The following is a 23918-nucleotide window of genomic DNA, read 5'->3' as shown; positions in this document are numbered from 1 at the left end:
AGTGATTTTTGGAATATTCATGGAGGGTTTACCACTGGAAATCATAGTTTCAGGCCATTTTCATTTCCCCCAAAACAGTGCTGTACTTACTGTTAACATTAATTCTTCATTCCCCTAACCTTTTCTCTGCCAGTCCTAGGCAACCATCAATGTGTTTTAGTTTCTATAGATAAATGGATATTTCACCTGAATATAGTTACTGATGTTTTCCTGCCCTAAGCTTGCTGTCAGTGTTCATCCTAGTTAGTAGGGTGTGTTAATAATTCATTCCTTAAAAGGACTTAATCATACTTCATTGGATGAACATATACTACATATTATTTGTCCTTTCATCAGGAGATGAACATTTGATTTTTTTTTAACCATTATGAATACTGCTATTAATGAAAAATCATGTACACATTTTTGTATGGGTGTAATACCCAGAAATGGAATTGCTGGGTCATACAGTATCTCTGCTTGAGATTCTGAGGAGCTTCATAGTTCTCAAAAATCACTATATGTTTTACAGTCTCACTAACAATACATGAAGATTGTAATTTCTCCACATCCTCACCAACACCTGTTGTTTACTTTTTTTAAATGATGGTCATCATAGTGTGTGTGAAGTAGCAGCTCTTTGTACTATAGATTTACATTTATGACCCAATATTTGTTATGTAGAACAGATTTATTATTGTATTATTTTTAAAGTATAATAGTAGTAGTAGTTTGACTTTTACATTTTTGTTTCACCTCTAAAATTACTCTTAAATTTATTTTTAAGCTAGTTTTAGAAATTTTCACTTTTCTTAAATTTTTGTTTCAGACAGCACCCTCAGAAAAACAAGAACGATTAAATCAGACCATTAAAAAGGGAAAAGTCAAGAGTGTTGATCTACCTATCCAGAGTACCCTATGTAGACAGCTGGGCCAAGATCTTCTCAACAGCTACATTGAAAATGAGGTATATAAATCGGATTGAATTTTGAAACGTGGTGGTATATTCTGATATTTTATAGTCAGTAATTTCCAAATTCTGGGTAATAAGTGAAAAATACCTGAGGAATTATTAAGTAGATCATTCACTCGCATAATTTTTGACAAAATACTGAACTAGATTAATATCATTTACAATAATTTTATCTTATTTATATGAAAGATAATACTATATCCTCTAAAGAGAAGCACCTTTCTGAGACTTGGGATTCTTGCCCCCTTAAGTTCTGTCATTAGTAGAAACACTAGCACATGTCACATGGTGAAGTTATGAGCAACTCCATTTTTTAAAATGCATATCCTTTGAGATTAAGGTTCTAGTCATGTTTTCTGACTTTAGTTGAATAGATTTTAAAAATCTGTTTTCATTAACATTTTCTTACATGTTTAATACTAGTCTCTTGAGGTAACAAGTTTTATTTCTTCATCAGTAATTATATTAGAAGTAATTTATTTTATTTTTTTAGTGGTGGTTCCTAATTTCTTCAAGCTTGGCTGGCATTAAGAGGTCAGTCTCAAGAGTGCCTTCTATTTTACCACCAACTGTACGTTATTTTAACAAGAAATTTTGACTTTAAATACTTTTTTGTGTGTACTTACATCAAAAGTACATTTTGTGTGAAGTAAGCATTCTTTGAGGTCTTGTATTATGTCAGGAGGCTAATTTTCCCAAAGGAATGAATTGATTGGCAGGTATCATATATGACATTTTTCTTAGTTTTTAATTTTTATTTTAAATTATTTATGTCAGTGCATTGTAGTTTATAAAGAACTTTTATGTTTAAAATACCACATTTTTCCTAAAATGACAATTTTGTTTGTTATCTGTAGATTATTAGCTTTTGATTATAATACTTTTTGCTAACAACTTTAAATACTTTTAATATCTCATTATTCCTCAAAACAAATATATGAAGCATAGCTTTCCATTTTTTAGATGAGAAAACTCAGGCCAATCTATACTAAGCTGCCCAAGGTCAGAGAGTAACCTTTGGATTCAGAATCTCCAAATCTCAGCATCAGTCACTTAGTATCCCCTACTGAGACTCACATTTATTCAGTACCAGGCATTGTACTAAATATTTTACATAAATTACTCAGTCTTACTAAAATCACAGTAAGTTACAATTCCACACTTTATTTTAGGATCAGAAATTGGAGGTTAGGTGACTTTGTTGATCTCAAGCTGATAAACAGGGAAACTAGGGTGTGAACCTGAGTATATATAAATGACACAGTCGGTTTTATTCAGCAATTGTTTTAAAAAATATTTTTTTGTAGTTGGAGGTGGGGCCAATACTTTTATTTTCTTATCTTTATGTTGTGCTGAGGATTGAACCCAGGGCCTCACATGTGCTAGGCAAGCACTCTACACTGAGCTACAACTCCAGCCCCTTATGCCAACGATGTGATTCTATACTTAGAAGACCCAAAAAAATTCCACCAGAAAATTTCTACAACTAGTAAATAAATTCAGCAAAGTAGCAGGAATACAAAATCAGTCAACACCCATAAATCAAAAGCATTTCTGTATCAGTGACAAATCCTTTGAAAGGAAATGAAAACAACCCCATTTACAGTAGCCTCAAAAAACATAAAATACTTGTGAATCAACCTAATGAAAGAGGTGAAAGACCTCTATAACAAAAACTACAGAACTCTTTCAAAGAAATTAAAGAAGATCTTAGAAGATGGAAGATCTTCATTGTTCTTGAATAGGCAGCATTAATATTGTCAAAATGGCTATACTACCAAAAGCATTACTCAGATTAATGCAATCCCAATGACATTTCTCATAGAAATAGAAAAAGCAGTCATGAAATTCATTAAAAATTCAAGACCCAGAATAGCTAAAGCAATCCTTAGCAAGAAGAGTGAAGCAGGTGGCATCACTATACCAGACCTTAAACTGTATATACTATAGAGCAATAGTAACAAAACCAGTGTGGTATTGGCATCAAAGTAGACTGGTAGACGAGTGGTACAGAGTAGAAGACACAGAAACTAACCCACATAATTACTTTTATCTTAAATTAGACAAAGGCGCCAAAAACAAGCATTGGAGAAAAGATAGCCTCTTCAACGAATGATGCTGGGAAAACTGGAAATCTATATGCAACAAAATGAAGATACTCACATGGCACACAGTTCACACATTTTAAAAAGTATATAGTGATTTTTGCATATTACAATATGAAGTTTTAAAAATTATGCTTTAATATAGCATAAAATTTGCCATATTAACTGTTCTATTTATTTATTTTAGTTGTAGTTGGACACAATACCTTCATTTTATTTATTTTTATGTGGTGCTGAGGATCGAACCCAGGGCCACACATGTGTGAGGCGATTGCTCTACTGCTGAGCCACAACTCCATCCCGATATTAACTGTTTATAAATGTACAATTCAGTGTCATTAATTATATTCACAATGTTATATGAACATCACCACAATTTTCAAAAATTTTCATTGCCTCAAAACAGAAATTATGTAACCATTAAGGATTAACTCTCCCTTCTTCCCTTCTCCCATTCCCCAGTACTGCTTTCTCTATATCTGAATCTACCTGGTCTAATTAACTCATAGAGTACTTGTCCTTTTGTGTTTACCTATGTTGTTGTAGCATGTACCAGATGTTATTCTTTTTTCAAATACTTTTTAGTTGTAGATGGACACAGAATATATTTATTTTTATGTGGTGCTGAGGATTGAACCCAGTGACTCACACATTCAAGGCACATGCTTTACCACTGAGCTACAACCTCAGTCCCTATTTCATTCCTTTTTAAGATTGAATAATAATTCCATTGATTGTACATTCATTTCATTTATCCATGGATCTGTAAATGGACACTTGAATTGTTTTTATTTTTTTGGCTATTGTGAATAATTGTAATTAACAAATACTGTTTTGAGTCCCGGCTTTCATTTCCTTTGGGTATCTTTGGAGGAATAAAATTCTAATTCTGTGTTGTGTTTTTTATGGAACCTGTCAGTTTCCATGGTGGCTGCAGCATTTTACATTCCCACCATTAATGTGTGAGGATTTCAGTTTCTCCACATGTTCATGAATACTTATTTTCAATTTCTTAAAATATTTTCCTCTTAATAGGTATGAAGTGGTGCCATTATGGTTTTGATTTGCACTTCTCTAACGTATGTTCTTACGACAGTTAATCTGAAACTTTTTGAATAGGGGAAGATGATAATGCAGGATAAGTTAGAGAAAGAAAGAAACGATGCTAAAAATGCAGTCGAAGAATATGTATATGATTTTAGAGACAGACTGGGCACTGTCTACGAAAAATTCATCACTCCAGAAGTAAGTCTAAATTTCATAATCTTTGAGAGCTATTAAAATCTTACCTGAAAATGTCAGTATGAATTATATTGATAAGTGTACCAAATTTGTTATCAATCTTCCTGAGCCTTCGGGAATATAATTCTTTTCCAAATTAAAGCATGGTAAAAAACATGAGTCAGAAAAATCATAAATTTAACTGAAAAATATCCTGTCTTTCCTTGATGACTTTTTTTTTTTTAAATCAGGAAAGCATTTGTAATCGGTCTCTCTTAAATGTATAACTAGGACGTGAGTAAACTGTCTTCAATACTGGAGGACACAGAAAATTGGCTTTATGAAGAAGGAGAGGACCAACCTAAACAAGTTTATGTGGATAAGCTTCAAGAACTAAAGGTAAAGATTTTGAAGTTCCATATTAGGGTTGAATGAAATATTTGGTTCTTAAAAATTATGGTATAAAGGCAATGTACTTGTTTAGTTAAATATATTTTTAATTGACAGGTAAAATTATATATATTTAATGGTGTACAACATGTTTATATGCATATGAATATATATATATATATATATCTTAGAATGGCTAAATCAAGAGACATGAAAAATTGTTCTAGTTGTGTATTATGAATTGAATTGTATTCTGTCAAATACAACATTGAATAAACTAAATTTAACTTAAAAAATGGAAAAAAGTAAAAAGAAACAGGTTGAATTAATATTAATCAGACTTGACAGATGCATTACTTAACATACTTTTTTTGTGATAACACTTAAAATCTACAGTTTTCAGATATATAATATTGTTATCAGCTGTGTTCTTCAGCTTATCTCTTATCTAATTGAAATATTGCATTCTTTCAACATCGTCTCCCCATTCGTCCCTCCATCCAATTGGTGATCACCATTTTACTATCTGCTTTGGAGTTGGACTTTATAATATAGACCCATGAGATCATGCAGTATTTGTCTTTTTTCCCTTATTTTCACTTAGTGTAATGTCCTTTGGGTTAATTCAAGTTGTTCCAAGTGATTGGATCTATCCCAGTACTGAGGATCTAACTGAGCTACATTCCCAGCCCTATTTTGTATTTTACTTAAGACAGGTTCTTGCTGAGTTGCTTAGCGCTTCTCTGTTGCTGAGGCTGTTTTTGAAATTGTGATACTCGTGCCTCAGCCTCCCAACCACTGGGATTACAGGTGTGGGCCACCATGCCTGGTTGGATTTCCTTCTTTTTAAGGCTGAACTGTATTACATTTCTTTGTCCATTCATGAATAGATTTTGTCCCTTTCCTTTTCTGAATAATGATGTAATCAATATGGGAATGCAGATAATCATTTCAATATGCTGATTTTATTTACTATGGAAATATAAGAAGTAACTAGTGCTGTGTAACTGAGATAATATATAATCATAATACTAAAATGTAAGTGTTTAAAAAGTGAACAGAATTAATCTTTTGCATCTATGTATTAGTGAGTTGTCTTTTTAAGAAGTGATAGAATTATCAACTTGATCCCTTCCTGCTTATTGGAAGAATCACCCTTCACTTCTGTGATTTGGGGAGTAATAACACTCTGACCTGTTGTATTTCTGCAGTGTAGCTGATGGAAAAACCAAGCAGCCAAGATGTCAGAGATAGCACCTCTGCTCTTGAATGTCCTTTCAGAAAAAAAATTTAAACTTGACCACCATGTCTGCCTTTCCTAAGTCATTGGTATGATTTTGAGGAAAGACCACTGTTGGCTTCTTTGTCCATGCTGGCTATGCTGTGCAACCCTTTCCCCATTCTAGAAAAAAAAATACCTCTAAGTTTTATTGGAAGGATGAAAGGAAATTTTAGTCATTTCTTGGAAGTGTGGATCTTTGAGTTACTCTGATGTGCATATGTACTACTTAGGCTATTATTGAAAAGCAGATTCTGATTTAGTAGATATGGGAGGGGCCCATGTTTCTACATTTTATTAAAGCCTCCAAGTGATGCTGGTGTTGCTGGTTTATGAACTACTCTTTGAGTAGCAGGAAATTACATATATGCTAGTGATGTGATTAATAAGGATTTTAGAATTTGGAAATTACAGCCCTTTAAGCACTGAGGATAGTAGGGTAAGAAAACACAAAAGATGTTACTTCAAAGTAAAAGAAACTAATAATCATGCAAAAATTATTTTCATGCCAGTAAATTATTTCCAAAGGGAATAAGTAGCAACTAGAAAAATCTGTTTATATCAGCAGAATTAAGCATTATCATAGTTTATATTCTCAGTGATTTTTTTTTTTAACATGCCACATCCCTAAGGGAAATGTACATTAAATTTTTTTTTTTTTCAGTACTGGGGCGGAGCCCCCAGGCACTTTACCATGAAGCTACATCCTGGTCCTTTTACTTTTTGTTTTGAGACAGGGTCTCCCTAAGTGCTGAGGCTGGCCAACAACGTGCACTTCTCCAATCTCAACTCCTCTAGTGGCTGGGATTACAGGCATGTGCTGCAACGCCTGGCCCGTTTTTTTTTTTTTTTTTTTTTTTAAATATTGGGAAAGCCAAGCAGCTGAGGCCAGTGGACATAATTGCAAATCTTAGCAGTACTTAACCTTGATTCTTTGCCTTAAGTATATTAAGAAGCCATAGAAATGAATGTTAACAGAATTTTTCACATTTCTGTGGTGGTAGTGGTTGTTGTTGTTGTGCTGGGCCTTGAACCCGGGCCTTGTGTATGTGAGGCAAGCACTCTACCAACTGAGCTATATTACCCAGTCCCTAGTTTTGTTTTTGAGGTGACCTTTAAAAAAGTGAAGTATCTGCTCCTCTTTGAAAATTAAATTCACTGAATGCATTATGATATCCTGGAACAGAGGTGAAATCTGGATAAAGACTGGGATTCTGTTCAATATTAACTTGTCAGTGTTGAATTTTTTTTTCAGATTTGACAAATGAACCATTAGATATTACATTAGAGGAAAGCAGTGATAATGGCTGGCTTTCTATTTTGTAACTTTTCTGTAAATCTGAAATTACTGTTAATCTATTCTCATTTTTATCTTAGTATATAAAAGAATTTAAGAGAAAATAGTTCTTTTTGTCCTTCATGTGCTTCCCTCTCAAAAGTTTGTGTAGGTGGTTTTAACATTGAGAAACAAATCGAAGCACTTAGAAGAGAAAGAAATTAGAGTATGCATTTTAATCTAATGATTTTATATATATGTAATATGCACACATATATAAAAGATAGCAGATATTAACTGTCAATAATCATGTTGCATATACAGTTATATGGTTATAGAGTTATATTAATTTTGAAACCAAGTTTAAAATCCATGAATTCTATATGTACTATAATATAGTCCTTATGGTTTCTTTCTCTAATAGTTTTGTAAAGTATTCTCACCTATCTTTGAAAAAAAAAAAAGTAAGTTTTGATTGGGACTTTGGATTTAAATAAGAATCAAGAGGTAATTGTATAAATGAGAAAGAAATAAGGCGCTTGTTAGGCATTCTTCCTTAACAATGAACAAAAGCCAGTGGAAGTACTTCTTTGTAGGGAAATAGAGGGAACATGTTTTAGTATAGCCATTATATTATTCCAAAGAGCCAAATAAATTTTATGTTAAAGCTCTTGTTCTTTTTAACATTTTTCTTTTATTAATAGAAGTATGGCCAGCCTATTCAAATGAGGTACATGGAACATGAAGAGAGACCAAAAGCTTTAAATGACTTGGGAAAAAAGATTCAACTTGTCATGAAAGTGATAGAAGCCTATAGAAACAAGGTATTGAATTCATAAGGACAATGTGAATTGATGGTGTGTGTGTGTGTGTACCTGGGAAAGGTGGGATCTGTCCAAAACTTCTCAGCCACAGAGCTGTAGTAGTTGTTGCTGTCCATTTCCAGGGACTTTTGTATAACCATACTTAAAACTTTTTTTTTAATTGAAGACAGTTAATAGAGGATTCTGATATACTTAAATTAAATCATTGGCTTTTGTAGATTTTCCTCAAGCCACTATATACATTAATCCAGTGACCAAATTATTGTGGTTTTTTGTAATTGTCAGTGTATCTTTTATTTTATTTATTTATATGCGGTGCTGAGGAATTAACCCAGGGCCTCACACAGGCAGGCAAGCATTCTACCACTGAGCCACAACTCCTGCCCAAAACTTATTTTTTTTCCCACAATTCAACAGGCCAGAAATACAACATCAAGGTGTCAGCAGGGCTTCTGACCCTCTGAAAACACTGGAAGACGATCTGTTCCTTGCCTCTTCCAGCTTCTGATGACTACGTGTTCCTTAGCTTTTGGCTGCATCACTTCAATCATTTTGCATAGTCACATGGCCATGGGCTCTTCCTCTTTTTATTTTTATTTTTTTTAGTTGTAGATGGACACAGTTCCTTTATTTATTTATATGTGGTGCCAAGGATTGAACCCAGTTCCTCGTACATATAGGCAAGCACTCTACCACTGAGCCATAAACCTAACCCTGCAAATTGTTTTCTTTTTAAAAAAGATTTTCATTTTTATATTTTTCATACAGTGAAAAAGAGATTCTTTTGGAAACATTTTTTTCCCCTGTGGGATTATGAGAGACTGAACTCTCATAGTCTTTACGTTGTTCTTTGGCTGCTTTTTTTTTAGTTGCTTTTGGTCATTTTCACAGCTCATTAATCATCCTTGGTCCCCCATATATACCCTTTATTCTTTTTAGATACATACTAAATTTGTAATACTTGTAGGCCTGAGAGATGTATTCAAATGGACATATAATTTACGTAACTATAACAGAAAAATTTAACAAAATTAAACATACCATTTTCCTCCTCTAAACCAGTGGTTACCAGATTTTATCTTTGAGAAGAAAATTAATAAATATGAATCTTTGCAGTGTTTAATATATTGTCTTTACAGCTCTTCATCTCTTTGTTGTAGTGCAGCAATGGACAGTAGGTAAACAAATGGATGTGGTCATGTTCCCCCAAAAAAGCTTTTTATTAAAAACATAGCTAGCCAGGCACAGTAGCACACACCTGTAACCCTAGCGGATGGGGAGGCTGCGGCAGTAGGATAGAGAGTTCAAAGCCTGCCTCAGCAAGGCGCTAAGGAACTCTAAATAAAATACAAAATAGGACTGGAGATGTGGTTCAATGGCCTAGTGTCTTTGACTTCAATTCCTCGTAACCCACCACCACCACCAAATTAGGCAGTCACTTGAACTTGATCCATGGGACAGGTTTACTGGTTTTACTTTCAAATAAATAATTCACTTTTATCCCCCAGTTTTTTATCATTGTTATAACTGCATTATTGTGTAGGAGAGACCAGCACCAGAAACTTTTCAGATATAGGAGCTTACATTTATCAAGCAGTGGTGAATTTTAAGCACTGTTCTTGAGGTATCTCATGTTATTCCCACAGGATATATCCCTGACGGCATTAATACTGCTGTCTCAGTTTACATATAAGCAAACTGAAGTGCTGAAGCAATTTGTTGAATATTATATAAGTAGTAAATGATGGGGAACTGTGAATTAAACTTAGGTGGTCTGATATCAGCCTACAGATTTTCAGCAGCTATACTATTTTACCTGTTACACAATGTGTAGAAAGTTATTCTGTTTTAGAAGAGATCAATGAGGTTTGTAAAACAGAAATTGCAATCCAGGTAGCCTAAAAGTAAAAGCCATACGCTACTTGTGAATAAGTCTGCAAATAACTTTCCATATTTACTTAACATCACAAATAGTGTATAAAGAAGGAAAAGAAAGAAGGAACAGGCAGACAACAGAAAATGCCAAGTTTTAAATTCTGTGGCTCAGTACTTTCTAGGCTTTGGCTGTCTTCTTGAGTGCGTGGAGAAAGTAAGGCACTGTCGAGGTGGTGATTTGTCAGAGAATGGTGGACTTTCAGTGGGACACAACATGGCAGAAGAGAACTGAAAGTGGTGAGGGCTCAAGATATAATAATAACTGGAAGAGAAATGTTCCAGCAAAATGGACTAGTTGCAGCTGAAAAGTCCCAGAGGAGAACATGTTGGAGAAATAGCAGAAAGGCTAGTGTGGCTTAAAACAGTAGGTAGAGAGCTTAAAATAGTAGGTATGGATGCCAGATCATGAAAGTCCTAGCCAGCCCAGAGATGTGAAATTGTTGGAGGTAATCAAGTATATTAGTGACCTGACTTATCTTTTTAGAGGGTTCGGAAATAGACAAAGTTAAGACTCTGTTCAAGTAATACAAGCAAGAAATGGTGGAAGCTTGTACACAGATAATACAGGGGCAAGAAGTGGTCAGATTTTCACCTTTATTTGGAAACTAGAGCTTATAAGAATTATGATAGATACGATGTAAACATATCAGAAAGAGAAGTAAAAAAATCTTCCAAGGATGTTTATCTGAAAGGATGATGTTTCCACTTACTAAGTTGGGGAAAACTGAAAGAGTAGATGAAGATAAAATCGGGAGTTCAAAACAAGAGGTAGGTATTGAAGTTAGACTCCTATTTAAAAGTAGGAGTTCAAGAACGAGGTTCAGGCTAGAGAAATTTTTGAAGCGTTTAGGTAGAGAGATGAATGAAGATAAACTAGCAAAGGAAACTTAAGTGATCCACGATGTATGAATAAATTCAAGAAAACTTGGCAGCCTGGAAACAGTCAGATATATTGGGTATATGATTTGTAATCATACAAGCAGAACTTCTTGGAGTCTCAGAAAACTGGTGGCTTTAAAATGGCATCTATGTCTTCCTATTTGGGTTTATTGAATTCTCTTTCCCTTGGTTTTCTCAGTTCAGTCTGTAATTAATCATATCATCATCTTGCTGTGTGTTATCTTGCCACTTCTGGTTTTGTAGCTACCAGTCTAATCCATGACTTCTTAGATTGTCTCTATTACGTAGCATTCTCCTGTTCAGGAACCTTAGCATCATGATACTGTATGTTCAGCATTTTCTATATAGCCTTCTATGTGCCTGTCACCTAATGTCTCCTATTCTCTAACAAACTCCATTCCATTACAGTGCTTTCTTTTTTGTTGAATATTCTCTACTAATAATTCTTTTCTAAATCTGACTTCTTCAGAAAACTTCTTTTTAAATTCACACTGGTTTTATTTCTTCTAATCATTTTAGCTTTGTTATATTTGTATGTGGCTTCTTCACATGAATATTAGATGTGCAATCAATAAGAATCTAAATTTTAAAAAAATATTTATCTTTTAGTTGTAGTTGGGCACAATACCTTTATTTATTTTTATGTGGTGCTAAGGATCGAACCCAGGGCCTCACACGCACTAGGCGAGTGCTGTACCACTGAGCCACAACCCATGCCCCAAGAATCTTAATTTTTAAACAGAAATTATCAATTAACTGGTGCGTACCAGAAAATAAATTAACATTAAGTAAAGCTTGTTTAATAGGATGAAAGATACGATCATTTGGATCCTGCTGAAATGGAAAAAGTTGAAAAATATATCAGCGATGCCATGATTTGGCTGAACACTAAGATGAATGCACAGAATAAATTAAGTCTCACTCAAGAACCTGTGGTTAAAGTTTCGGAAATTGTTGCAAAGTCTAAGGTAAGAAACAATTTTTTTTTTTTTTTTTTTTTTTTTTAGTTGTTAGACTTTTATTTTATCTCTTTATATGTGGTGCTGAGAAATGAACCCAGTGTATCACACATGCTAAGCAAGTGTTCCACTGCTGAGCCATAGCCCCAGCCTCAAATTCCCTTTTAATGATGAGTTCAAGGACTGAAATTGATTAATAAAATCATACTTCAAGAAATAATTTGTAGACAGGCATTGTGATGCATGCCTGTCATCCAACAGCTCAGGAGGCTGAGGCTGGAAGTTCTTAAAGTTATAAGCCAGCCTTAGCAACTTAGTGAGACACTGTCTCAAAAAAAAAATAAAAGAAGGTCTGGGAGTTTGGCTCAGTGGTTAAGTGCTCATGGGTTCCATCCTCAGTACCCAAAGAAAAAAATGCAGAAGAACTCAAAAATTAATTTAAGGCTAATCTCTTATTATGTTAAATTTGTTTTAAGTGATTCTAGGTATAGAATATCTGTTCTTTTTATTAATTTGTCACACAGGACTGGTGTTTAATTCAAGAGTAAAACAGTGAAATAAAGCAGTATGATGATTTTTGACAGCTGTAAATTCAAACTCAGAGATTCGACAAGACCTCTGAGTCTTCATTGCAGTATAGGTATCTTGGACCCGGTTTGAAATTTGTGAATTCTGTGGTAAAATCTTGTTTTCAAAAGCTTGATCCTGAGATAAGCTAGGCAGATTAAATGTCAAAAGTTATCATGGAGGAGCTGGGGATGTGGCTCAAGCGGTAGCACGCTTGCCTGGCATGCACGGGGCGCTGGGTTCAATCCTCAGCACCACATAAAACTAAAATAAAGATGTTGTGTCCACCAAAAACTAATATTAAAAAAAAAGTTATCATGGAAAACTTTATAAAATAAATCAGCATCAAATAGAAAAATTAGTAAAAGGCTTGTTGCATTAGCAGTTGAGAAAAGAATAAACAAAAACATAGGAAATAGAATTCATCCTTACAATTAATCTAAAAGTTCCAAATCTTTTTTATATATTTATATATATATATATTTTTTATATATATAAATAAAATTGTGTGGGGGGGGTGGTGGTGGTTCCTGGGATTGAACCCAGGGCCTTGTGTGTGAGTGGCAAGCACTTTACCAGCTGAGCTATATCCCCAGCCCCTTGTTGTTTTTTTTTTTTTTTTTTTTTTTTTTTACAATCTTTGCAAGAGTTGGCAAGGATGTAGAGAGATGGATGATTTCCCCTGAGCAGTTAAATTTGTTAGAACTTTCCTGGGACACTGTCAGAAAATTTATATAGGAATTTAACCTGTATATAATTTAACATATCTAGAAATGACAATTCTAGGAACTGCTACATAAATAAATGGATGCATCTATATAACACTATGTAGCCATTGAACATAATGGTTTAGATGCAGAGATGTATCTATTTAGATATAATTTCAAGATATTGTCAAATAAAGAAGAAGACTTTTTTAGAGTACTATGAGTAGTTTGTTACTAAAACATTCTAAGATTTTACTTTCTTGGTATCTCTGCACCAATCTCTTTGACAATAGTCTTTCTGATTTTCCAATTTGATTAGTCTTACATAATAATTTTTTAAAATATGACATATAAAAAGCAGATAGAAGACACCTTGTATTCATTTAAATAATTAATGTTCAGTTTACTTTTATGGCTTTTTTCTTCACCTATTTCCAAAAAATAGTGTTGTTAGTATGTGTATTTATGTCCATTATTTAAAAGTTATTCCTACCAAAGTAAATGGTATTTAAATTATGAAATAAGTTTTAGAAAGGTTAGATACAAAAATATTTTGTGAGGTCTGGTAGCACATGCCTGTAATTCCAGGGATGTAGGAGGCTGCTGACACAGGAGGTCCGAAAGTTCAAAGCCAGCTTCAGCAACTTAGTGAGGCACCCTGAGCAACTTAGTGAAACCCTGTTTCAAAATAAAAAGGGATGGGGATGTAGCTCAGTGGTTAAGTGCCTTTGAGTTCAATCCCTAGTACCAAATTTATATAAAAACCATTTTAGAGTTTGATTGCCGCAAACATTCACTAGTCAGAAGGTAAATCATTCATGAAGCTGTTGAAATAATGGTATTGTGGCTGAGCTTATAAATTTAGGAATTTAAAATTTTGTGAAAGTTTAGAAAAATTATAGAATTTTGAAAGTTAATAGTAACTTAGTATTTTAAATATTTTTTCTCGTCTTTAGGAGCTAGATAATTTCTGTAACCCCATCATTTACAAACCCAAACCAAAAGTAGAAGTGGCTGAAGACAAAACAAAAGCTAATAGTGAACATAACGGACCAATGGATGGACAGAGTGGAACGGAAACTAAACCAGATGCAACAAAAGACAGCACACAGCATACTAAATCATCTGGGGAGATGGAAGTGGACTAAGTCTTAATTTTACCTTCATATAATTCAAATAGCAAATAGTGCAAGTAACCACAGGGTCCATTCATCTTTTACATCTGGCACACAAAACAGATAGATGTTCCATTGTTCTTAACTACTTTGTCATTTGTTTTTTGAAGTAGTTTTGCAAAGTGAGTGCACCTATCATTTCATTACTGCTTATGTGAAGCTTCAGCTGAATATAGATGTACAAGTCAGTTTTAGCTTTCCTGATGTAGTTTATATCAAACATGCAGAATTGGTATGTAATTGGCAATAGTCTACCTAAACCTCACTTTCTTTATTCAGGAAAGGATACCGTATTGCACTATTGTTGCAGAAGCATAGATTTAACTGCATTGTAATTTCGAAAAGCAAAAGTTGATGTGGTTTAAAGCCACTGAGGGTACGGGCCTTTTTCTAGTTATTGTATTGTTATAATTTAAATATTAAAACAAATAAGAGGTTTCTGAACAAATTAGTCCATCTCATTGGTATTCCACAAGAACTCAGTTTTGTTGTCATCACATAAATGAACTAAGTCACATGTGGAAAGAGAAAATGCACAATTTTATGTTAAACTGACACCAGCAGTTTGCCTCTTTAGTTAGTAATGTGCATTGATGTTTTCTTAGAATCTCTTCTTTCACTTGAAACTGTTGATTTACTTGTCCTGAAGATGAGCTGCTGCTGAAATAATGCTAGCTTAAAAGAGAAGCCTTTTTGATGAAATTACATTATGGGGAAAATGCTGTTGACCTACTCAGACATGCATCTGTGATGTTGGTACCTCATTTCAGTTTTAATAGTTGTGTTGGTTTTCTTAATTGATTTTGTTCATATCTTAACACAGTGTAGGGAGAAATGGCACAATGCATTGCACAATATTATCATTGATTTACTGAATGTTACAATATAAACACTATTAAATAAGCAGTAATACTGAAAAGGAGCACTTATACCATAAGACTTAGGAAATAATGGTTGTAATAAACTTAACTGTGTTACATATCAATAGGCAAAATATATAATGTTACATAGTGTGATATGATGTGATTAAATTATAGTTCCTGCTGTTAAATTAACTTTTGAAACCTTGGCTCCAGTTTTGGTGCTTCTTAATTAAATGGGAGAAGGGACAGTAAATTTAGTATCATCACCAGATTTGTTCACATCATTCAATTCTGTCCAGGGTCTTCAAACTGTCTATGGAAAAAGACTGAAGTAATATGTCAACCTACAAGGGAAAGCACAGATAAATGCATGGGCCTTTGTGTTCTTAATGCCAGTCAACTAGATTAACTTACATTGATATTTTGAAAGACTAATTTTATCCCAAATCTAAGTTAAATATATCCCAAAATTAATGTTTGTAGTAGTAACAGAAATGGTATTTAGTAAAAATCGAGAGTATAATATCTTTAGGGATAGTCATTATTTCTCAGAACTAGTTCTCTAAGATAGAGATTTTGTTTCTACAATGTAGTTTCCACGGAAAGAGTACATACAGAGTAGTACATCTTGCAGATTTTTAAATCCTGCCTGTTTGCAGGAAAAAGTCCTCTTTTTTGCATTAAGCCATACTGTCTCAATATAGTTTTTAATATCTGCATTTTTCTTTTTAATACTTTTAAAATTAAATGATATCTTAAAGTGATGAAATATATTTTTAAAGCACGTATCAGTTGCTTTTCATTTGTATGGAAATATATACATTCATTTCAAAAAAGCATGAGTATAAAAGGGGATATATAACAGTACAAAAGATGAATAATTATTAATGTGTTTTGAGAATGGTTTTGAACAGTGTACAGTTCACTCTAATTTAGTCTGAATTGCAGTATGCAATAATCATAAAAGATTTTTTTCAAACTAAAAATCTCTTAGAAGTTACTTTGATGCATAGCAAAACAATGTTATCTCATGTAGTAAGCAAATAATATGCAGGGAAATAAAGGTATAGATTACCTTATAGTACAAATTTTTTGTCTTTCAGAAACCAGCTCTTAATATAGGCAAGTTGTACCATGATTATAAAATTGAAGGTGGTTGTAGAAATTACAAACTTTGTGATATTTTTACTTCATTAGTGATAGACTTTTTAATTTATTAAAAAACACCCCAAAAATGCTATTGAGCTATTGGAATAACAGATCCTAGTTTTTAAATTGTAATAAGTGATCTACAAAAAGCAAGAGGAGTGTTGTATATACCAAATAAACATTTTAAAAATAAAAAATAAACACAAGAGAAGCCGGGGCATGGTGGCACATGGCCTGTAATCCCAGCAGCTTGGGAGGTTGAGGCAGGAGGATTGTGACTTCAAAGCCACTCTCGGCAACTTAGACCCTGTCTCTAAACACAGTATAAAAATGGGATGGAGATGTGGCTCTATTTAAGTATCCCTGGTTTCAATCCCCAGGACCAAAACCAAAAAACAAACTGAAGATTCTTAGATTTTGGGGTGAGGGTAGAGGCCATTTTTAGTATTATGGTTATTTCCTTGATGCCTTTAAAGTGAATTAGGGAGCTCAGTAATCATCGTGACAGGGTCAAGAATTTTATCAAAATGAACACGTTTTAATTTTTGCAAAATCCATATGAAAGGCATTGAATTTAGCTAATTTTGACCCAAAGTAGATAGAACCATCCCTCAATTTTTATAAATTTGAAATGTAATGATAAAATGTTTTAAATAGAATTTGGTAGTCCACAATTAAAGCCTTTCCACTGATTTTACCTATTATAAGGCTGAGGTATAACTCAGTGGTAGAGCACTTCCCTTGCACAAAACCCTTGACATCTCCAGCACAGCAAAGAAAAAACGTACACAGGGCAGATCTCATTGTGATGTACTTTTCTATTATTGATTTGATTCTATTTTGCAGTTACTAGCCTATAATTTTGAAATTTTCCTTTGCTTTGCAGTGCTGGAGATAACCCAGAGCCTTCCATGTGCTAGACACAAGTGTTCACTACTGAGCTACATACCCAGCCCCTTCATAGAAGATTTAGAAATGATTCTAATTTTTGCAGGGGATTGGAATCCATGGGTGCTATACCACTGAGCTACATCCCTTACTCACAAACTTTGTTGAGTCTGGCTAAAAGTTGCCGGAACTTGTGATCCTCCTGCCTTTGCCACCTGAGTCACTGGGATTATAGGTGTGAAGCCAGGGCACCCCATTTAGAAGTCATTCTCAAATGATAAGAAAAAAATAGTTTTCTTGGTTTTTAGAGTTTTAGATAAAAAGTTCATTTGTATAATAAATGTTATTTTGTGGTTAAGCAAGCCCCCTGGGTTTCAACCCCAGCAATGAAAGAAAGGGAAATCTTTCCTTTTTTTTTCTTTAAAGGAAATTTTTGAAGTAGAATTCAGCTTTGTAAAAATGAATGACATAGGTAATTGTTGTGCTATATCAAAAATTATTTGAAATCTTGTGGCATTAATTAAAAGTAAGCCACTGAGTTTTCAAGTAAAAAGAGACAGGTTTATAAAGTTTAGTTCTATTAACAATATTAATAAAGATCAGTTTATTCAGCAAACTAATCTTATTAAATCAGTACATTGCAGAAGATGGACTTTTTGACTAAAAAATACCAAATTAAACATTTCTCTTTTCCTTTGTTGTTAGACCTTTATTTTATTTATTTGTATGTGGTGCTGAGAATCGAACCCAGTACTTCACCCATATGAGGCAAGCACTCTTCCACTGAGCCATAACTCCAGCCCCTCTTTGTTTTTTATCAAAGTATGATTTTATCCAAGATTTTGAAATAATTCCCAGGAAGCGTATTGATTTTCTTTTCACTAAAAAGTAAGGTTAATTTAACTTGAAGACCATCACTGTAAATAAAACGAGAAATTTCACCCATTTAACGATTATTTGTTTTAAAATGCCCTAAAATCAATATTCTTTTATATACTGAGTCCTAACAAAATAGTTTTGAATTCATAATACTGCTAATGTATGTCTGTCTATACATTTTAGATATATATAAATTAGGGGAACGAAATGTATAGACATTCATTAAATAGAAGAGTACTTGAAATTTTAAGAATGTTAAAAAACTGCTAAAGAAGAAAACCTAAATGTCTATGGAAGTGGTCAATACTGACAGGTGGTTAATAGCTTTTTCATCTTCTGGATCCCTATGAATACTTCCAGCATAATGTTAGAATGAATATTAAAAGAAAAAACAGGATTTGTCAAAACATGCTAAAAAACTTGGAGCTATCAAAGTAAAGCTAATTAATCATGAAGATTTGATTGAATCTGTAAGGCAGTCAAAGTCCATACCAAAAAAATTAAAATATGATCTTTACTCTGGATTCTGTAACTTACGTCCTGTCCTAAGTCACAGGATGACTATTTAGAAAATCTTTTGATACCTATAAGATCAAATGAAATTCAGCATGTTAGATTAGTCACCTGATATGTAAACTAAGATATAAATTCTTAATTTTTATTGTTTCCTTGTCTTATTCCCTTGTCCAGTTCTAGACTCATTTTACATATAACAGTTCTGTTTTTCTTAGGTATACTTTTGTTCTTCTGGATTATCCTTTACATCTTTTATGGCATTTAAAAATTTAGGATTTTATTGAAATTAGCATGTTTCACTGAATAATTTTGATAAGTTAATTTTAGTACTCTTGTTTCCCTGAATAGTCATTTTAAGAATTTTTGGATTCTAAATTTGATAATCCATGTTATAAACTTCTATATATAATGCCTCAAATTTAGCAGCGGTATCTTTCATATTATATAGATTTTTTTCATCTCAAATTTAGTTGCATTTTTCATTTTCATAGTCATATAGATGTTTCATATTCTTGCCTTAGCATGTTTTTAAATAGTTCTGGACCAAAAGAAGTCAGTATTGTGAGTGTATTTTAAATAACCAACATCTCTCTCCTTTATAATCCTTGATGTGACAAATGACAAAACAAGTCTGAAATTGAGTAGACACCTTCCATTCTTTGCTGCTTTTATTAAATGCATGTGCTTTTTTTTTTTTTAAGTATTTTGCTTTGTATGATTTGAGTTAAAATGCTCTTAAAATAATATGAACCCATTTAGGATGCAGATGTTAAATGTCATTAGAAACGAAAATAAGAGGGCTGGGGGCATGACTCAGTGACAGAGTACTTACCTTAAAGGTCCTGGGTTCAAACCTCAGGAAAACAAACAGAAGCTTAACAAAAAGGAAAAGTGTTGTTATATTCCCTGAAGTCAATTTTTTATGGATTGGTGTCTTGGAAGGACAGTCATTACAAGTGGCTAACTTTTACTTTTGGTAAAAAGAAGCCACTATTGTTTAATATCACAATATAAACAATTTTCATGAAGTTAATGGTTAAGTATTCAAAACATGGCATCCAACTCATTTTTTCTTTTCTCCACCCATTATTAAAATGATTTATATACAGAATGATTCTGACTCCAGTCATTACTGTAAGATACTTTAAACAGTTTAGTTTCTATTAGCTAATAATGCCTTTTTAAATGAGAACTCCATCACATTTGATTTAATTTCTGTCTTCTATACAAGCAGAAAATTATAATCACTAACACCTCTATAAAGTAGTGGAGTTTTACATGTGATAGACCCTTTAACAGATATTCAGACCACAGCAATTCATTGCCATCTCCACCATTATGGTCAAAATTTTTCATTTCTGGTTTTTGCTTAAAAGCCTGATTCTCATCATTGGACACAAATATAATTGTTCTCATTTCATGTCTTCCAAATATGCAAATCTAAATAGTTTGTCCAGCAGATGTTCATTCAGTAAATGTAGTGCTAACAAAGTAAACAAAGATTGGTATGCAGCAATTCTTTGTATGAACTTCACATTTTGTCAAATAGAATATTAAAATTGACATGTCTTAAAGGATCAAGATTTACAGTTTGGTGCCATAGCTGTGAATCATACTGAGACCCCAGAAAATTTCCATTGTTAACAGTTTTGTTTTTGTACCATCAGTGCAAATGTCGAAAATTGGCATGATTGGTTTTTGTGGATACCTGAAAGGATCTTAGTGACCCTTAATATGTCCACAGGCCATCAATGAAAACCACTGCTGTATAGTAGTAAAAGAGAATGTAATTTATAAGGAAAATGAAATCAAAATGTCAAGAAAAGGTATCTTAACCCGTGGAAAATAAAAAGCATTTCATAAGGTATTCTGAAACTAATAAATTATAAATGAATGCACTAAGTATTTTCAACATTGATGAATAGAGGTTTCTAGCACCCCCACTCCCCACCCCCCATTCACAAGGCTGCTAAGGGATGTGTGCATTGGGCACTGTAAGGTAGGTAAATATGGGGGAACACGGGAAACCAGCCCAGAGATGGACTGGAACCTTATAAAAGATTCTGAGACGGGAGAATGAATTGCCCTGGCATCTTACACCCTGACTTCACAGCTGGAGGAGGGGGAATTTCTCCAAGGAAGGGACAAGTAGAGTCCCACCAAACTTGCTTATGTGAGGGACATGCAATCTGTAAAGTAGCTTTGCTTTGAAACAGGATTTCACCTCACCTTCCAGTGTATCCACACTAGCCAGGAACCACTGAAGGAATTACAAGAGAAAGAATTTCAGTGTGCAAAAAAAGCAAAAGTCATAAGGGCAGCTCCCTTACATTAAAAGAGCATTTAACTACAGAAACCCTATATGTCAGGAGGGAGTGAAATAATCCAAGGTGCAAAACAACTTAGACCCTGTCTCTAAAATACAAAATGGGGCTGGGGATGTTTCTCAGTGGTTGAGTGCCCCCCCCCCAAAAAAAATTAAAAGTAGTGGTCATCCACAATTTCCAAACCAGCAAAAACTATCCTTAAGAAACAAATGAAGATTTTTCCAAGAAAACCGGACCAAACTTGAAAAGGGAATCCTAGGTCCAGAATTGAAAGGTAAATACCATTATGATAGCTTATGAAAGTATAAAGCCCATTAAAAGAGTCAATATACAGAACATTGAAAATAACCAGAAGAAAATCATCAAAATGAAAATAAACCTTAACTTTCAACTTGAATGTAAATCATTTCTCCAATTAAAGAACAGCTTTTTAAATAAAACAATATGCTTCCTACATGAGGACTGAAAAGGGGAATTGATACTAGCAAATGGACACCTAACCTGAACATGCTTTCACCTGATAAGGTTAAGATAATTATAAATTTGTTTCCTTCGGAGGTTAATATCAATTCATTTCACAGCACCCAGTTTATTATAAACTTTTTCTAAAACAGACTTAAAGGATGAGATGGGCTCAAATACAATGGTATTTCACTCATCAATAGTCCTGACAAAAAAACAATGCAACATCAAAGTTAAACACTGCTATTCAGCAAATGGACCTATAAGGTACTTGTAGTACATTAAATAGCTCACAGAACTTCCCCTAGGATAGAATATATAATAGGTCATAAAAAGTTTTAAACCTAGTGCCTTCACTTGCTAAAAAAGGCGCTTTAGTATTTGAAAATATGAAATATTTATCTGATTTGCTTATAATGGAGTAAAACTAGAAATCAACAAAAGAAACTTGGACATTATAAAGTATATGGAGACTACACATACACTTTGGAACCATTTAAAAATGCCTTAAAATTGACCAGGCATGTGGCACACATGCTGTAATTTCAGCAGCTCCAGAGGCTGAAACAAGAGGATTCCAGTTCAAAGCCAGCAAAAGCTAAGCAATAAGCAGCTCAGGAAGACCCTGTCTCAAAATACAAAATAGGGTGGGGATGTGGCTCAGTGGGCTGGTGAGTTCAATCCCTAGTACTAGAAGAAAATTCCTTAAAACCAAAGAAAATGCAAATAAACACACCAAAACCTGTAGAATACTGGAAAATAGGAGATATATAGCAATGAGTACCTATATCAAAATAGATTTCAAATAAACAACCTAAGCATGTGTCCCAAATACTTAGAACCAAACCCCAAAGGAAAGACCAAATCAGGAAGTAATAGGCTAAAAAAACTTATCAATGAAACTGTCTTAGAAAAGATGAACAAAACATAGACCTATTAAGCTGCAGTTAAAATAGTACAACACTGGGACAGGCATGAAACAGAACTGAATATAAATTGTGATATTACAATCAGACATGAATAACAATCTAATCATAAGAAAACATCAGGTAAACCCCAATTAGGGAATGCTATATAATTAGCCTTCACAACACACACACATGGAAACTGACAATAGATGTTTTAGTTGTAATCATTTCACAATGTGTATAAAATCACACAAAACTGGAGTAATATAAATTTTATTTGTAAATTATAACAATTATGGAGTGACAAGAGAAACATCTCAATGTTATAAGAAATCCATGTTAAAGAGGCTAAAGACATGGCAACTTTTATGCAATGTGTACTAAACTGTAATAGACGAAAAACTGCCTAAAACACATTATTGGAATGATTGACATCAGAACATAATCAGTGTCAAACATCTTTATTTTAAAAAAAAAGATCCTTGTTCTTTAGTAATTCACACAGAAATTTTAAATATTTCATAAATATAAATAGTAGGCTTGCAGTAAAGAGAATGTTAAATGGGTCAAAATGTTAAGAATTGATGAATCTGGGCTGGGGCTCTAATACTAAAGTGCCTTTTTTAGCAAGTGTAAGGCACTAGGTGCTATCCTAAAACTAAAGGTATTTTTTTCATCTTCAACTATTTTTTAAAAATTGATGTATCTAGCCAGGCATAATGGAGCATGCCTGTAATCCCAGCAGCTCAGAAAGCTGAGGGAGGAGGATCATGCCAGCCTCATCAACAGGGAGGTACTAAGCAACTCAGTGAGACCCTGTATCTAAATTTAAAAAAAAAAAGGGGGGGGGGAATCTGAATAAGACAATTCAGGAATTCTATATAACAACTTTCTTGTAAGATTAAAATTATTTCTAAAAAAAATGCTTTGCAGGAACTTCTGCCAAGTCAATAGCAAAAGCAAGTCTGGGTTCTTGGGAACTCAAAGAGAATTGCTCCAGAATTATAATGCATGGCGGCTGGGGTTACATCTCAGCCTTGCACATGTGAGCCAAAGGGTTCGATCCTCAGCACCACATATAAATAAATAAATAAATGTATTATGTCTACCTTTAAAAACCTTAAAAAAAAAAAAAAAAGAATTATAACAAGGACTGCCAGAAATGGAGGGGGAAAGCTGATTTTTCTCTGAACAGAGATTTTTTCTTATAGCTTCTGTATAGACAAACTTGAGTTATTCATTAATGTAGAAGTCAGCTCTCTGCCAGACCCACGCAGCATCAACAAAAGACCTCAAGTAGGGGTGATGGGAGATGGAGAAAAACAAAAACAGAGACATTCTGAAGTAAAGCTGGGACTAGATGGGACACTGGGACACTCTGATGGGGAAACAGTGACCCAGAACTAGCTTTGCAAGTTTATTATAAAGGGTCTCATAATTAGGAAGTTTAACTAGAGGGGCAATGTAAATTGTTCAAGTCTTGTGAGTTACCAAGAGTCTTCTCTGCACACTAAAAAGTTACAGAAGTAGAACTATTTCTGCAGTTACCCTACTTTTGCAATGCTAGGAACATCCTGCTGCATCCTTGCCTTTTTGGCAAGGAATGTTTCCCAGACTTGACTTCTGCCAACACCAC

General features: G+C 33.6%; 1 protein-coding gene and 1 non-coding gene across 4 annotated transcripts in view; one reads left to right on the top strand and one right to left on the bottom strand.

Annotated features, from left to right (window-relative positions):
• Positions 1-20483, top strand: part of Hspa4l (heat shock protein family A (Hsp70) member 4 like) — a 49418-nt gene extending 28935 nt beyond the window's left edge. Inside the window, exons 14-19 of one of the 2 annotated variants that reach the window (XM_078020703.1) lie at positions 809-946; positions 4177-4302; positions 4570-4677; positions 7928-8047; positions 11689-11850; positions 14072-20483. In XM_078020703.1, the coding sequence (XP_077876829.1) occupies positions 809-946; positions 4177-4302; positions 4570-4677; positions 7928-8047; positions 11689-11850; positions 14072-14263 (846 nt within the window). In that variant the 3' untranslated portion in view covers positions 14264-20483. Of the gene's footprint in view, positions 1-808; positions 947-4176; positions 4303-4569; positions 4678-7927; positions 8048-11676; positions 11851-14071 lie in introns of those variants that run through there. The other variant, XM_078020704.1, reaches the window with a different exon arrangement.
• LOC106145196 (uncharacterized) overlaps positions 1-23918 on the bottom strand; it is a 146479-nt gene that overhangs the window by 116982 nt on the left and 5579 nt on the right. The gene's annotated exons all lie outside the window — the stretch shown is intronic.

Source organism: Ictidomys tridecemlineatus, chromosome 9 (assembly GCF_052094955.1).
Source record: "Ictidomys tridecemlineatus isolate mIctTri1 chromosome 9, mIctTri1.hap1, whole genome shotgun sequence".
Classification (NCBI taxonomy): Eukaryota; Metazoa; Chordata; class Mammalia; order Rodentia; family Sciuridae; genus Ictidomys; species Ictidomys tridecemlineatus.
This window is presented reverse-complemented; position numbering and strand designations above follow the sequence as displayed.